We start from the raw sequence: 13,814 nt of genomic DNA on the forward strand, positions 1-13,814 counted from the left end.
TTTATATTGACATATTTAATCTTTACACAAAGAGACTCAGGGAGGTTTAGCCATTTGTTAAAGGTCACACAGCTAAGAGCTGAACCCCAGAGGGAGGCATTTTCACCTGTCATTGTGATTGGGGGCATGAATGCCAGGTGGTATACCACAGGCCATCCCCAAATTCTATCCTTGTAGCTTCCTGCAGCAGGAAGCATTGGGTCTGCGCTCGAAAGCTGGCAAGACTTGGGTCCTCAAAAGCCCTCTGAGAGTATTCCAGGTAGAAGAAACAGCAGTGAGCAGAAGTGTGAAGGCAAGAAGATCCAGTTCCTGGGACAACCAGCTCAGAGGGCTGAGTTGCCTGGACCCAGGGCTCTATCAGCTGGTTGCCTGGACCCAGGGCTCTATCAGCTGGTGGTCTCCAGAGGCCAGACCCGGATGGGCAGGGAAATTGAGGCATGGTGTCAATGTCACTGTGCAATCCCTCTCCCCAGGCTGTGGGTGGGAGCCCCCAGGGACGCGGGCTGGGCGCTCACAGGCAGGACGTTCCCACGCAGGGGCGGCCCTGGGGAAGGCTGTGGGGCGGGCCCCGGGCAGGCGCCAGCGATCCAGTCCCTCTGCAGCCTGTTCTCTGTTGCTTGCTCTGCAGACCTGGGTCGCGTTCTGGCTCTCTCCAAGCCGCAAGGTGAGTGAGTGGCTGGGGAGAGCCTCAGCTGCCCAAACACCGGCCAGTGGGGGATGCGGCTGGGAATCTGGCTTTCATCACCCCGTCAGGACCTGTGGGGTCACTGCTGTGGAGGAGGATCTGGGGGCTGAGGGCTACTGGCAGCTCAAGGGTGAGGGGAATTTTCCTCTGTCCACATATGGGACACTATCTCTTTCCTCAAATGTAGATTACTCCTTCCCTCTCCCCACAGGTGGGGCTCTGTCACCCACTTATCACTGATGGGGACCCTTTCCTTTCCAAATGTGGGGTGTCTGTCCACTTTCCACATATGGTACACCCTACCCTCTATCTAATTATTGGGTGCCCTTCTCTCTCTCTCTAGATGTAGGGGTCCTTTCAGTTTCCAGAAGTGGGGTACCCTCTTCTTCTCCCCAGATGTGTGCCCCCTCTTCCTATCTCTGACCAAGTTGGTCTTTATCCCCCTCTGAATCTCCTCCTCACAGCCCCCTCAGCCCCTGCCACCCCAGATTGCCAAATCCTGATTTTCCCTGGGGATGGGGGGGTTGGGTTCGCCTGTCCCTCTCTCCCACCAGGTCCAGCAGAGCAGGCTTTCCAGGCACGTAGGCAACCAATTACAGCGGGAGGAGAGGGGGAGGGCAAGCCATCTGCAGGAGACCTTGGCAGATGGCCCTGTAGCAAGACAGTCATCCCAGGAACTGCTCCCTCCCGACCTGGACTCCCAGCCTGTTTCCTCTGGGGGGCAAACAGCTGAGAGAGCTTGTCTAAGCTAGCCACCCACTGTGAGCTGAGGCTGGAACTGAGGCTGGATCTGAGGCTCCCAGATCCAAACTGTTCAGGCCCTGATTCAAGAGTTAGGCCTCGTCCCACTTCTCAGATGACAAACTGAGGCCCCAGGAGGGGGCTCCCAATGTCTAGAAGCCCCATCAACCCCCCATCATACAAACTTAGAAGCGGGCAGGGGCTGGAGATGACCTTGATATCCTGGAGACCATGCCTTTCCCAGTCACCACACCTGTGTAAACCCTGTGTCTCTGTCTGGTCCTGAGGGGAAGGGCAGAGGGCAGTGTGGGGGCAAGACTCACCCCAAACCACGTCCCAGATGACCTTCAGAGCTGCCTGGAGCTTGACCCTGAGGCAAGGGGGCCTTGGAATTCGAGGGATCCACAGTCCAGGAAGCACCGGTAAGACGTGGACATGTCCTCCCTTGCCTAGCTCCGGGGCTTGGGGCAGGGGTCCTGTGTGCAGGCTGCTCCCGCTCCCTTCCATGCTGCTCTGGGCCTGTCCTGAACCATTTCCCATAATCCTGGTCCTTGGTGGGGGGCCACGTTCATCCAGGATATAGACAGCAGCCCCCTCCCCCGAAGTGTTCTCAGGGCCTGACGCCTGTACCTCAGGTTCCTAAGGCCATTGTGTCCGGAGGCAGAGGGTGCTGACAGAACCTTCCAGACCTTTGTGTCCAAGCCAGTTGGAAGAAAGAGGCCTAAAGAAGGGGAGACTTGAGCCAGATAGACGGGCCTTCTTTTTTTTTTTTTTTTATACGGGCCTTCTTGATCCTCTGGAGAATAACAGATAACATTTATTGAGCCCTTACTGTGTGCCCTGAGCTGGGATCGATGTTTTGCACAGATTAACACATTTGGATTTCATAGCAGCCACGTGAAGTGGACACTGTGCCGTTATCTCCTTTTTTCAGATGATCAAACGGTCCTAGACCTGGGACTCTTTTTCCCAAAGCAGTTCCCATGCTCTCTGGGCAAGGTGGTACCAATGCCCTCCTGGAGGGCATCCCAGGTGACAGTAAACAGAAGAAGCTTTCCTGAGACTCTTCTAGGGCCCAGCCTTGTTCTGGACACTCACACGGAGCCCTTGAGGACTAGGCTATCAGGGAGAGCTTCCAGGCATGGAAGTGAGACGTGAAACCAACCTCTATCAGTGTAACTTTTGGGTTTCGGGCCCCGGGCATGATCTTGAAGCTTCCACAACAGTGTGAGATAGGATTACTTACTATCCCCACTTTCCAGGTGAGGACGTGGAACACAGTGAGGTAAAGCGGGCTTGTCGGAGCTGGGGCGGGGTGGACCTGGGGTCTCACGACTCCAAAGCCATGCCTGTGACCACTCATTAAGGGCAGAGGTCTAGTACTTTTCAGTTTGTGGAGCAGTTTCCCAACTGCCATCCCAGGTTCATCTCTTCGAGCCTTTCCCCGCCCATTGCCTTCCCCTGATGTGCCAACCCCACCCCAGATCTTCCCAGAGGACACAGGGTCTGGAGCCAGAGGGGCTGAACTGCCACCCTGGTCCAGCTCCCTCTTGCTCTGCAAACTTCAGTAAGTCCTTTAGCTACTCAGTTTCTTCCTCTGTAAGATGAGACTAATATCACTGTCTCAGAGCCATGCCAAGCCAGAGTCAACCCGCCCAAAGGCCTTGGCATGGTTCCTGGCACACAGTTTAAGTGCTCAATAAGTGCTGCTGCTGCTGCGTCGCTTCAGTCGTGTCCGACTCTGTGCGACCCCATAGACGGCAGCCCACCAGGCTCCCCGTCCCTGGGATTCTCCAGGCAAGAACACTGGAGTGGGTTGCCATTTCCTTCTCCAAGGCATGAAAGTGAAAAGTGAAAGTGAAGTCGCTCAGTCGTGTCCGACCCTCAACGACCCCATGGACTGCAGCCCACCAGGCTCCTCAGCCCATGGGATTTTCCAGGCAAGAGTACTGGAGTGGGGTGCCATTGCCTTCTCCGGCAATAAGTGCTACCCTCTTTGTTAATCTTACGGTTGGTGCTGGGATGTCTCAGGGGCAGCCTCATCTCAGCTCCTCCCTGTGCCCACAGCCCACGGCAAGGAGAAGATGCCTCCCTACACTAACTACCATGCCCAGCGCTCCTACCCCATGCCCGAGGAGCCCTTCTGCATGGAACTCAACGCTGAGCAGCGGGCCCTCAAGGAGAAGGAGAAGGGCAGCTGGACGCAGCTGAGCCATGCCGAGAAGGTGGCCTGTAGGTCTCAGGGTGGGGATGGGAGTGATTTTGCAAAGAAGGGCCTGACCTGTTAGGGAGCAGCCGGCAGGGAGAAACCCTGGCCAAGACAGCTAGAACCCCCTCACCCAAATACTCAAATGCATACCTGAGTGGTGAAATTCATTCTTTTGTTCATTCAGTTTTTAATTCACACAACTGTTTGAGCACAGCCTGATGCTAGGTGATGCTGGGGACACAGAAGTGAATCATGGGGAGGGTTCCTGCCCCTAGGGTGCTCCCAGTCCAGTGGGGGAACCAATGCAAACCCAGAAAGCTGTAATAGAGGATATGCTGCTGGGTGAGGTGTGTTCATGGGGCTGTGAGAACCCAAAGGAGAGAGTGAGATGCATCCTGGTAGGCTTTCCCAAGAAGGGTTGTTCCAGCTGGCCTTGGATGGTGAAGGGGAGGGGCTGCCAGGCAGTGGAAACAGCATGGGGAAGGATATGGGAACTGGAGAGCATGGAGAGTCCTGGGCTTCACTGAGTGGTGTTGGGGGGATGGAGCAGAAAGAGGCAGGTGAGTTGGATGGGAGAGCAGGGGTCTGGCTCTCGGAAGCAGGAAGGATGTGTGACACCAAGTGCTGCCCACCAGAAGTGCCCCCGGGAGCTTTGAGCCTCAACATCAGCTCCTAGCCCTGCTTTGCACACAGTAGATGCTCAGTAGGAATTTGCTGAATGGACAGCTTCTGCTGCAGGGAGGGGGTGGCTGGAAGTCCCCGAGGCCAAGAGTTGGCCCAAGAATTGGATGTATCTGAGGCACCTCCCCCGCCCCCCCCGCCCACCTGCCTCCAGTGTACCGGCTCCAGTTCCATCAGACCTTCGCAGAGATGAACCGACGCTCCAACGAGTGGAAGACAGTGATGGGCTGTGTCTTTTTCTTCTGTGGATTCACAGGTCTGCTGATTTGGTGGCAGCGGGTCTATGGTGAGTGGCAGTGCCTCACCCAGCCACAGTCCTCAGCCATGCCCTTGTGGTCATAACCATCAGCCAAGTTTTGATAAGTGAACTAAGCTAGTACTCATCTGAAGAGTTTTTGAAAAGTCCTCCAGAGTGATGTAGGGTAAAGGGCAGAGCATGGCTGCCTGGGTTGGAATGTAGGGACTCTGCCTCTCTGGGTCTCAACTCCCTCATCCGTAAAATGGGAATAATAGTGCCTACATCTCAGGGTTCTTGTGAGGATTTAATGAGAGAGCTGTTGGCTAGTGCCAGGCACACAGTTATGAATGGTGTTGTTACTAATTGTTGTTATTAGCCATGAACTTTTCAACATATTGTTTCAGCTGCTGTAACAAAGAGTCTCCAATATTCAAGAGCTTAAACAATATAGAAGATGGTTTCTTATGCTTCCCTCTTACTTAACCCCAATAAAACTGGCCGCTCTCATCTTCTCCTTCTTGAGAGGAAGCATAAGAAACTATTTCATGCTGGACGCTTCCCAATAAGTTGGAACAAACTCAGTAATTATAACTATGGTGGTGGTGGTTTAGTCGCTATGTTGTGTCAGATTCTTGCGACCCCATGGACTGTAGCCTGCCAGGTTCCTCTGTCCGTGGGATTCTCCAGGCAAGAATACTGGAGTGGGTTGCCATTTCCTTCTCCAGGAGATCTTCATGACCCAGGGATCGAACCTAGGTCTCCTGCACTACAGGCAGATTCTTTACCAACTGAGCTACCAGGGAAGCTATGGTAGCTATCATGTATTAGGAGCTTAATATCTGTCCCGCATTCTGCTCATTGCATTATAAATATTAACAAATTCAGTCTCCACAAGCCTAGTGGACAGGATTTGTTTTTGACAGGTTAGGAAACTGGGGCTCAGAGATGAAGTGATTTATTCAAGGTAACGCAGTGAGGGAATGGTGGAACTGAGATTTGGACCCCAAAAGACTTCAAGCCAGTGCTCCTCCTATCCTTGGGTCCCAGAGTAGATGAGGAAACTGAGCCTGAGAAAGAGGAAGGACCTCACCCAGTTCCCCCAGTGAGTCCAAGGTGAAGCTGGGGACAGAACCTGGAGTGCAGCTTTAGTGGGGAGTCTAGTGGGGGATGGAGAGAGCAGAGAGGGGTCCTCAGTGCAGGGCATCTCCACCCCATGCCTGGACACCCTGACTCAGTGGGAGGGGGTGGGCTTGGCAGGGTCCCATATGCCCTGGGTCCTATCTGGTTCCTTCCCTGCAGTGTTCCGTAAGAAGCCCATTACCCTGACGGATGAGTGGAAGGCCCAGCAGCTCCAGCGCATCCTGGACATGAAGGGCAACCCCGTGCAAGGCCTGGCCTCCCGGTGGGACTATGAGAGGAAAGAGTGGAAGAAGTGACATGGAATCTCGGTGGCTCCCCCTGCAGCTCCGCCCTCGTCCAGAGCCTGTGGAGGCCCCTCCCCTCCCTTAACCCCAATAAAGCTGGTGGCTCTCATCTGCCTTTAGTCTCCACCACAGTCTCTACCTGCCATAAAGCCTACATTATACCTAAGATTAGGCAGGACAGTAAGTGAGGGGCAATAAGCCACTTGCCAGGACCCCACTTATCAGTGAGGGCTTCCTGGAGGAGAAGGGGTTGGGGTTGAGCCTTTAGTGATAGGTGGGATTCGGAATGGCAGGAGGGAGAGGGAAGGCATTCCAGGTGGAGGGAATGGCTTGAGCAGAGGTAAAGACATTCCTTTATTCTGTCAATTAGCAAATACTTTCTGGGTATCTGCTGTGTCCCAGGTACTAATCCAGGCCCTGGGGATGCAGCAGTGAACACAACACACAGTGTCTGGCCTCTTGGAGGAGGCGTTTCTTTATGTGTGTGTGTGTGTGTGTGTGTGTGTGTGCGCGCGCGCGCGCGTGCACGTGGTGGGGGAGACAGAAAAGGGAATAAGTCAGTACAGTACACAGCGTGTTACACTGTAGGCAGTGCTATGAAGGAACAAAACAGCAGAATAAAGGACAGAGTTAAAAGGGGTTTGGAGGGTGGTAGGTGAAGCTTCTCAGAGAAGGCAATGGCACCCCACTCCAGTACTCTTGCCTGGAAAATCCCATGGATGGAGGAGCCTGGTAGGCTGCAGTCCATGGGGTCGCTAAGAGTCGGACATAACTGAGCGACTTCCCTTTCACTTCACTTTCATGCACTGGAGAAGGAAATGGCAACCCACTCCAGTGTTCTTGCCTGGAGAATCCCAGGGACGGGGGAGCCTGGTGGGCTTCCATCTATGGGGTCGCACAGAGTCGGACACGACTGAAGCGACTTAGCAGCAGGTGAAGCTTCTTAGACGAGGTGGCAAATGAGAAAACAAAACAGCAAGTGAAAAGATCTTGAGATAGGATTTTAGTTTGTCTGCGGAACATCAAGGAGGCCACAGTGATTGGAGCAGAATGATTTGGAATACTGTAAGAAGGTGTGTGCTGAGGGAGAGGGCTGGTCTTGGGGCAAAAAGCAGATTATATAGGAACACACACACACACACACACACACACACACCCCCCCCCCAGAACCAAGAAGAGAAGACTCCTTTCTTCTTGGTATGTCCCCTCCAGCACCCTCTGCTGGCAAAGTTCAGCATCTCACTGTACAGGGGACAACACTGAGTCAGGCTTAGAGCAGGCACTGAGGGGTGAGTTTGGGGTGGAGAGACAATACATTGATAACTGGCACAGCATCTTTGAGAAAGTCTTGACCAGGTCAATAGGGAGCTTTAGACCAAAAAAGGAGGAGTCTTGTATTGGGAAAAATGGACCCATCCCTAGAGCCCCCTTGTGCTCAGTCCTTGGCTAGGTAGGAGCAGCCTGGGGGACTCCGGCCTTGGCAGGAACACTCAGGAGCTCTGAAAGGGTAGCAGCCAGAGATGGTCACACACCTACCCTCCTCACAGCAGGTTCTCTTGAGAGACATCTGAGCAGCACACCTCCACGGACACCCTGGATGTGGATGGAGGGACTCAGCAGAGCAGCTGGGACAATATTCATTCAATCAACGAATACTTGCATCCACCACATGCAGACTCTGGGGGACAGAGTGAATGAGACCTCATTCCGGTGTTATGAGTTCCAGTCCTCATGAATCTGGAAGTCTGTAATTGTCACCCTAATCAATTACAGAACAAATGAATGCTAAGAAGGGGAGGTATGTGGTACTGATACTTGGACTGACCTAATCTACAGAAGTCAGGGTGGGCGTCCCTGAAGAAATGTCTTCATGTTGAGATGTTGTTGCCAAAATTCAGCCCCTGTACACTGGTGCTGGATTAAGCCTCAGAGACAGAGTTTTGAGAGAAGTAGGAAGAAATAGCTTTATTGCTTCTTCAGGCAAAGGGGGGCCACAGTGGACTAATGCTCTCAAGACTGTGACCTGCCCTGAAGGGGATGGTGAGGAGTGCTCGTGGACATTGTTCTGATTGGTTGGTGGTGAGGTAATTGGGAGGCAGCAGCATCAACCTTCCAATGCCAACCCGTCTGGGGTCTACATGCTTATGGGTAGCACAGAGTTAACTTTTCCACCTGATGGGTGTTTCAGTGTCTGCAAAACAGCTTGAAGGACATGGATCAGAATATTACCTAAAGTCCTTGCTGCTGCTGCTGCTGCTAAGTCGCTTCAGTCGTGTCCAACTCTGTGCAACCCCATAGATGGCAGCCCACCAGGCTCCCCTGTCCCTGATATTCTCCAGGCAAGAACACTGGAGTGGGTTGCCGTTTCCTTCTCCAATGCACGAAAGTGAAAAGTGAAAGTGAAGTCACGCAGTCGTGTCTGACTCTTCGAGACCTCATGGACTGCAGCCTACCAGGCTCCTCCATCCATGGGATTTTCCAGGCAAGAGTATTGGAGTGGGGGTGCCATTGCCTTCTCCCTAAAGTCCTTGACTTTGTTTAATGGATAAAGTATTATTATTTTGTCTTGCTTGACTTTTCTTTCTGCATTTTCTCACTTCTCTGATTAAATTTACTCTTTGACTGAAGTTTTTCCACAGAAAAAAGGCAGGTGGAGGACACAGGCAGGCGTCTGTTCTGGGAGGGCCTCATGGGATCCTGTTTGATTACAATATGAAAGATGACTAGGTATAAACTAGGTAAAAGGGGTGGTGGATCAGCATTTTAGGCAGAGAAAAGCACGTGCAAATGCCCTGTGCTAGTGAGGACCACGGCTTGGAAGAAGAAATAAAAGAAGCCAGTTGGAGGAGAAGGAAGAGATGGACAAGGGGAGACAGGGAGGGAGAAGACTCACCTGGAGCCCTGGAGTCTCTGCTTCCTCTTCTGAAGAGACAAATCTGGGGGAAAGCAGGAAGGGATGGAGCTGAGGGAATATGTGGGGGTCAGAGTATGGGAAGCCTTGAACATCTGTATTTTAAAACGATCTTATTTATTTATTTATTTTTGACTGTGTTGGGTCTTAGTTGCTACGGGAGCTTTTCTCTAGTTGCGGCAAGTGGGGGCTACTCTCTTGCTGCAGTGAGTGGGTTTCTCACTGTTGGCGGCTTCTCTTGTTGCAGAGCACAGGCTCTAGGGTGTGTGGGCTTCAGTAGTTTCGGCTCCTGAGCTCTAGAGCACAGGCTCAGTAGTTGTCGTGCACAGGCTTAGTTGCTCCTCGGCATGTGGGATCTTTCTGATCAGGGCTCGATCCCGTGTCTCCTGCATTGGCAGGCAGATTCTTTGCCACTGAACCACCAGGGAAGTACCATATGATTTTTTTTGATATTTATATTTATTTATTTATTCTATTTGACTGTGCCAGTCTTTGCTGCAACATGTGGGATCTTCAGCTGCAGCATGTGGGATCTAGTTCCTGACCAGGGATTGAAGGCTCTCCCCAGCTCCCCCACCCCCCACATTGGGAACACAAGAGTCCTAGCTACTGAACCACCAGGGAAGTCCCCATCTATTTAATTTTTATCTGAGAAAGGCATCTGCCTTCCCACCAGTTTCTGTCTGGCATGAGGGATTCATCTTTTAGTCACTTATCATGAGAGATGCTGGGGATGCTGACATGGAGCAGACAGGAGCCTTGGCCTTCTGGTCTCCTGGCCTGTGGGCAGGACTGGCATAAACTTGGCCAATCAGAGACTAAGGGAATAAGAGCTATAGAAATTTCTGATGGAATGTTTTGAACCCATTGTTTTGTCCTTTTGCTAGCAGCAGGAGCGGTTTGGACATAACTGAAGATGTTGAACTACGCAGGTGGTAAACTTTGTATAGATTAATAAATTGCTAAGGAATTATGTCATGGGTAATAAATAACATTGTCAAAATGGGCCTAGGGGAAAATTTTTTTTCCCTAGTCATTTTTTCCTCTACAATAATACTGTGTAACAAACACCCCCAAAACTTGGTGGCTTATAACTTTGAGCATTTACTTCTGTCTTTCCTGGGCTTGTGGGTTGGCAGAAGCTCTGCTGGGATCTGCCAGGTTTAGTTCCAGGCTCTCCGTTGGTATTTTAGCTTCCTAGGGCTGCCGTAACACAGCCACAGACTGGGTGGCTTAAGCAACAAAAGTGTACTTTCTCATGATTCTGGAGGATAGAAGTCCAAGACTGAGGAATTCTCTGGTGGTCCAGTGGTTAAGACCCCAACATAGGGCGCACAGGTTCAATCCCTGGTTGGGGAACTAAGATCCTACATGCCACGCAGGGTGGTCAAAAATGAAAATAAATAAAAAGGAAAAGAAGTCCAAGATTGAAGCGTTGGTAGGACTGGCTTCTTTGGATGCCTCTCTCCTTGGTTTTTCCAGTGGTCATGTTGGATGTGAGATTCGGACTATAAAGAAAGCTGAACACAGAAGAATTCATGCTTTTGAACTGTGATGTTGGAGAAGACTCTTGAGAGTCCCTTGGACTGCAAGGAGATCCAACCAGTCCATTCTAAAGGAGATCAGTCCTGGGTGTTCATTGGAAGGACTCACATTGAAGCTGAAACTCCAATACTTTGGCCACCTGATGCGAAGAGCTGACTCATTGGAAAAGACCCTGATGCTGGGAAAGATTGGGGGCAGGAGGGGAAGGGGATGACAGAGGATGAGATGGGTGGATGGCATCACCGACTCAATGGACGTGAGTTTGGGTAAACTCCAGGATTTGGTGATGGACAGGGAGGCCTGGCGTGCTGTGGTTCATGGAGTCTCAAAGAACCCGACACGACTGAGCAACCGAACTGAACTGACTCCTTGGTGTGCAGATGGGTTCCTTCTCACGGTGTCCTCACGTGGTCATTCCTCTGTGTGCATATCCATAGCGTCTCCACGTGTGCCCAGATTTCCTCTCCTTCTTTTTTTTTTTTTCTCTCCTTCTTTTGAAACTATTTACTTATTTGGCTGCACCAGGTGTTAGTCGCAGCATGTAGGATCTTTGATCTTCATTATTGCACGTGGGACCTTTTAGTTGTAGCATGCAAACTCTTAGCCGAGGCATGTGGGATCTAGTTTCCTGACCACGGATCAAACCTGAGCCCCCTGCATTGGGATTGCAGAGCCTGAGCCAGCGGACCACCAGGGAAGTTCCCAGATTTCCTTTTCTTATAAGGACACCAGGGAGATCAGTGAAGGCCTTCCCCAATGATGTCATTTAAATTTATCACCTTTTTAAAGGCTCAGCTGGTAAAGAATCTGCCTGCAATGCAGGGGACCTGGGTTCAATCCCTGGGCTGGGAAGATCCCGTAGAGAAGGGAAAGGCCACCCATTCCAGTATTCTGGCTTGGAGAATTCCATGGACTGTACAGTTCGTGGGATTGCAAAGAGTCGGACATGACTGAGTGACTTTCACTTTCATCTCAATACTGCTACATTGGATGTATTGGGAGTTAGAGCTTTGACATATGAATTTGCAGGAAACACAAGCCAGCCCATAACACTTGGGTTTAGGGTTTTTCATGTGTCTTATTGTTCTGACACCAGCAGGCTCCCAGCATGTGTTCTTCTCATGACAGAACTCAGAGACTCCTGAGGGGGCAGAGAGACAGTGGGGACTCATGGTACTCTGAAAGCCCAGGCTCAGAACCACACACAAAGAGCCAGCACCACATTCCAGTGGCTAAAGCAAGTCCTGTGGTGCATCTGTTCCAACTGCTACATTCCAACCACCCTTAAAACTCAAAAGCATGAAACAACCATTTCCTTAGGCTCACCAATTCTGTAGGTTAGGAGTTCAGGCAGGGCACACTGGAAACTGGGCTTCCCAGGTGGCTCAGTGGGTAAAAAATCCTCCTGCAATACAGGAGACACAGGTTTGATCCCTGGGTTGGGAAGATCCCTTGGAGGAGGGCATGGTAACCCACTCTAGTATTCTTGCTTGGAGAATCCCATGAACAGAGGAGACTGGCAGGCTACAGTCCATGGGGTTGCAAAACTTTCATTATTGCCAGGTAGGTGTGGAATTCCAGGCTCCCAATGTGGTCTCCACTGACACTGCGGGGAGAAGGGGTGGTAGGAGAGGGCTCATTAACTGGCCAGCTGAGATGAAAAGTCCTGCTCCCTTGGCCTTATCTCATAACACCCCACATGGCTAGTGGGTAGTCGGGGCACCTTGAATCAGGGAGGAAGCCTAGGGTCCCCACTCACCCTTTGTTGATCTAGTTGGCCATAATTTTCATAGTTTTTTTCTTTTCCCAGTGGCATTTGGCTGGAGTAGAGCTGCAATCGTCTAAAACGTCTATCTTGCTAGGATGTTCCTCTCCTAATCATTTGAATAGACAGAGCTGGCTTCAGTTGGGGCTGTTTTTTCTTTTCTGTGCCCACTGGCTTTTTTGAGTAGCCTGCTACAACTTCTTCAACCCTAAGTCTGGGATCTCTGAGACAGAAAACCCAGAGAACTCACCGCTGTGTTGTTCCTCAGGTTCTCAGGTCCTCATCCAACCTGCCTTCTTTTTACCTTTCAGGGCTTTCTTATGCTTGTTGCATATACAACTTCCAGGGATTTTAGTTTTACTTCTCAGGAGAAATAGAGGGAAGCGCAGCCTCTCCATCTTCCCGGAAGTGGAAGTACAGAAGAGGCGTCATCTGTCCTGAGGAGTGTCCTCCAGGTTGCATTGTACTGTCTGCTTGCCCATGTATCACTCACTGTGCTCTGTCCCCTATATCTTCCATTCAGGGCTGGTCACATTTAGAGGCTTTGGTCAGATTCAGATTTAACTTTTTGGCAAGAGTATTCCGTGAATGTTCTTTTGCCAGGAGGCACACGTGATGCCTCGCCGTCTTTGTGTGCCATTTGCAGCCTTCATTGGTCATTGTGTAGATTCATTAGCTCATTAGGGGTACAGATGGCTTCCACATTATCAAAAGATGTCAACCTCAATTAGAGGCTTGAAAATGAAATTTTAAAGCATGGGATACTATTTTTCCATCGGCCAGATTGACAAAGATCAAGGAGTGTTAAGAAGGATATTGGCAAGGGTTCAGAAGACAGGCAGTCACAGGACGCCAGTTTTGGGTGTCTCCATCAAAGTGACAAAAGGCCTGGAATACTACTTCTATAAATAGCCTGTGGCTACACATGCACGTGTGCAAAATGATGGATCTGTGAGGTAGCTCAGACAGTAAAGAATCTGCCTGCAATGCAGGAGACCTGAATTCAATCCCTGGGTCAGGAATATTCCCTGGAGGAAGGCATGGCAACCCACTCCAGTATTCTTACCTGGAGAATCCCATGGACAGAGGAGCCTGGGGGGCTACAATCCATGGGGTCACAAAGAGTCAGACACAACTGAGCAACTAACACTACTACTACTACTACGCATGTACACGTATAAAATGATGGATCCGTTGTTCACTGCAGTATGGTTTGGATTAGCAAAAGTGGAGAACCACCAGTGGTGCCTCCCTCAAGCTGAATTTTCCAACTGATGTGCTACCAAGTTTTTCATAAGTTGTGGTAGATGTGATGGTGTCCCACCATGTGTCTTCAGACCACCCTGAAAGGTCATGTGCAGCTTTGGTGGACAGTATTCATTTAAGAAACAGGTACCTGGGTCTTCTTGATCATAGGTGTATGCTTGGCAAGTAGGAAGTGCCAAGTACCAAGGAGAAATGACCTAGGAGCTGCCCTAGGCAGATGAGGGATGGGAGTTAGTGTATAAATACCTTGTGTTCTTGCCTCTAGAATGCTCCATGGGTCTATCAATGGATCCTCTGAGAAGGAGCCCCATTGCCTGAAGTGGCAGGTTACTCATCATTGCATCTTCTG

At 50.9% G+C, this 13,814-nt stretch overlaps 1 protein-coding gene across 2 annotated transcripts; it reads left to right on the forward strand.

The window, feature by feature from the left end:
• Nucleotides 1–566: 566 nt before the first annotated feature.
• On the forward strand, nucleotides 567–6,092 carry COX4I2 (cytochrome c oxidase subunit 4I2). Of its 2 annotated transcripts, none has more exons than XM_019972211.2 (5): nucleotides 567–664; nucleotides 1,767–1,848; nucleotides 3,494–3,658; nucleotides 4,471–4,602; nucleotides 5,854–6,092. In XM_019972211.2, exons 2-5 carry the CDS (start codon nucleotides 1,767–1,769, stop codon nucleotides 5,988–5,990), a joined length of 516 nt encoding a protein of 171 aa, XP_019827770.1. In that variant the 5' UTR covers nucleotides 567–664; the 3' UTR covers nucleotides 5,991–6,092. The 2 variants fall into 2 exon arrangements, with proteins under 2 accessions (XP_019827770.1, XP_019827771.2); XM_019972212.2 differs by having other exon boundaries at nucleotides 594–664; nucleotides 1,714–1,848.
• Nucleotides 6,093–13,814: the final 7,722 nt, after the last annotated feature.

The sequence above is a fragment of the Bos indicus genome, chromosome 13 (genome assembly GCF_029378745.1).
Source record: "Bos indicus isolate NIAB-ARS_2022 breed Sahiwal x Tharparkar chromosome 13, NIAB-ARS_B.indTharparkar_mat_pri_1.0, whole genome shotgun sequence".
Taxonomy (NCBI): domain Eukaryota; kingdom Metazoa; phylum Chordata; class Mammalia; order Artiodactyla; family Bovidae; genus Bos; species Bos indicus.

What these genes read in the sequence shown, in the direction of transcription:
- COX4I2 (XM_019972211.2), top strand. Translation starts at nt 1,767, where the DNA reads ATGACCTTCAGAGCTGCCTGGAGCTTGACCCTGAGGCAAGGGGGCCTT. An exon ending in CCACAGTCCAGGAAGCACCG is followed by an intron (nt 1,849 to 3,493) that starts GTAAGACGTGGA and finishes CTGTGCCCACAG; the next exon opens with CCCACGGCAAGGAGAAGATG. An exon ending in TTGGTGGCAGCGGGTCTATG is followed by an intron (nt 4,603 to 5,853) that starts GTGAGTGGCAGT and finishes CCTTCCCTGCAG; the next exon opens with TGTTCCGTAAGAAGCCCATT.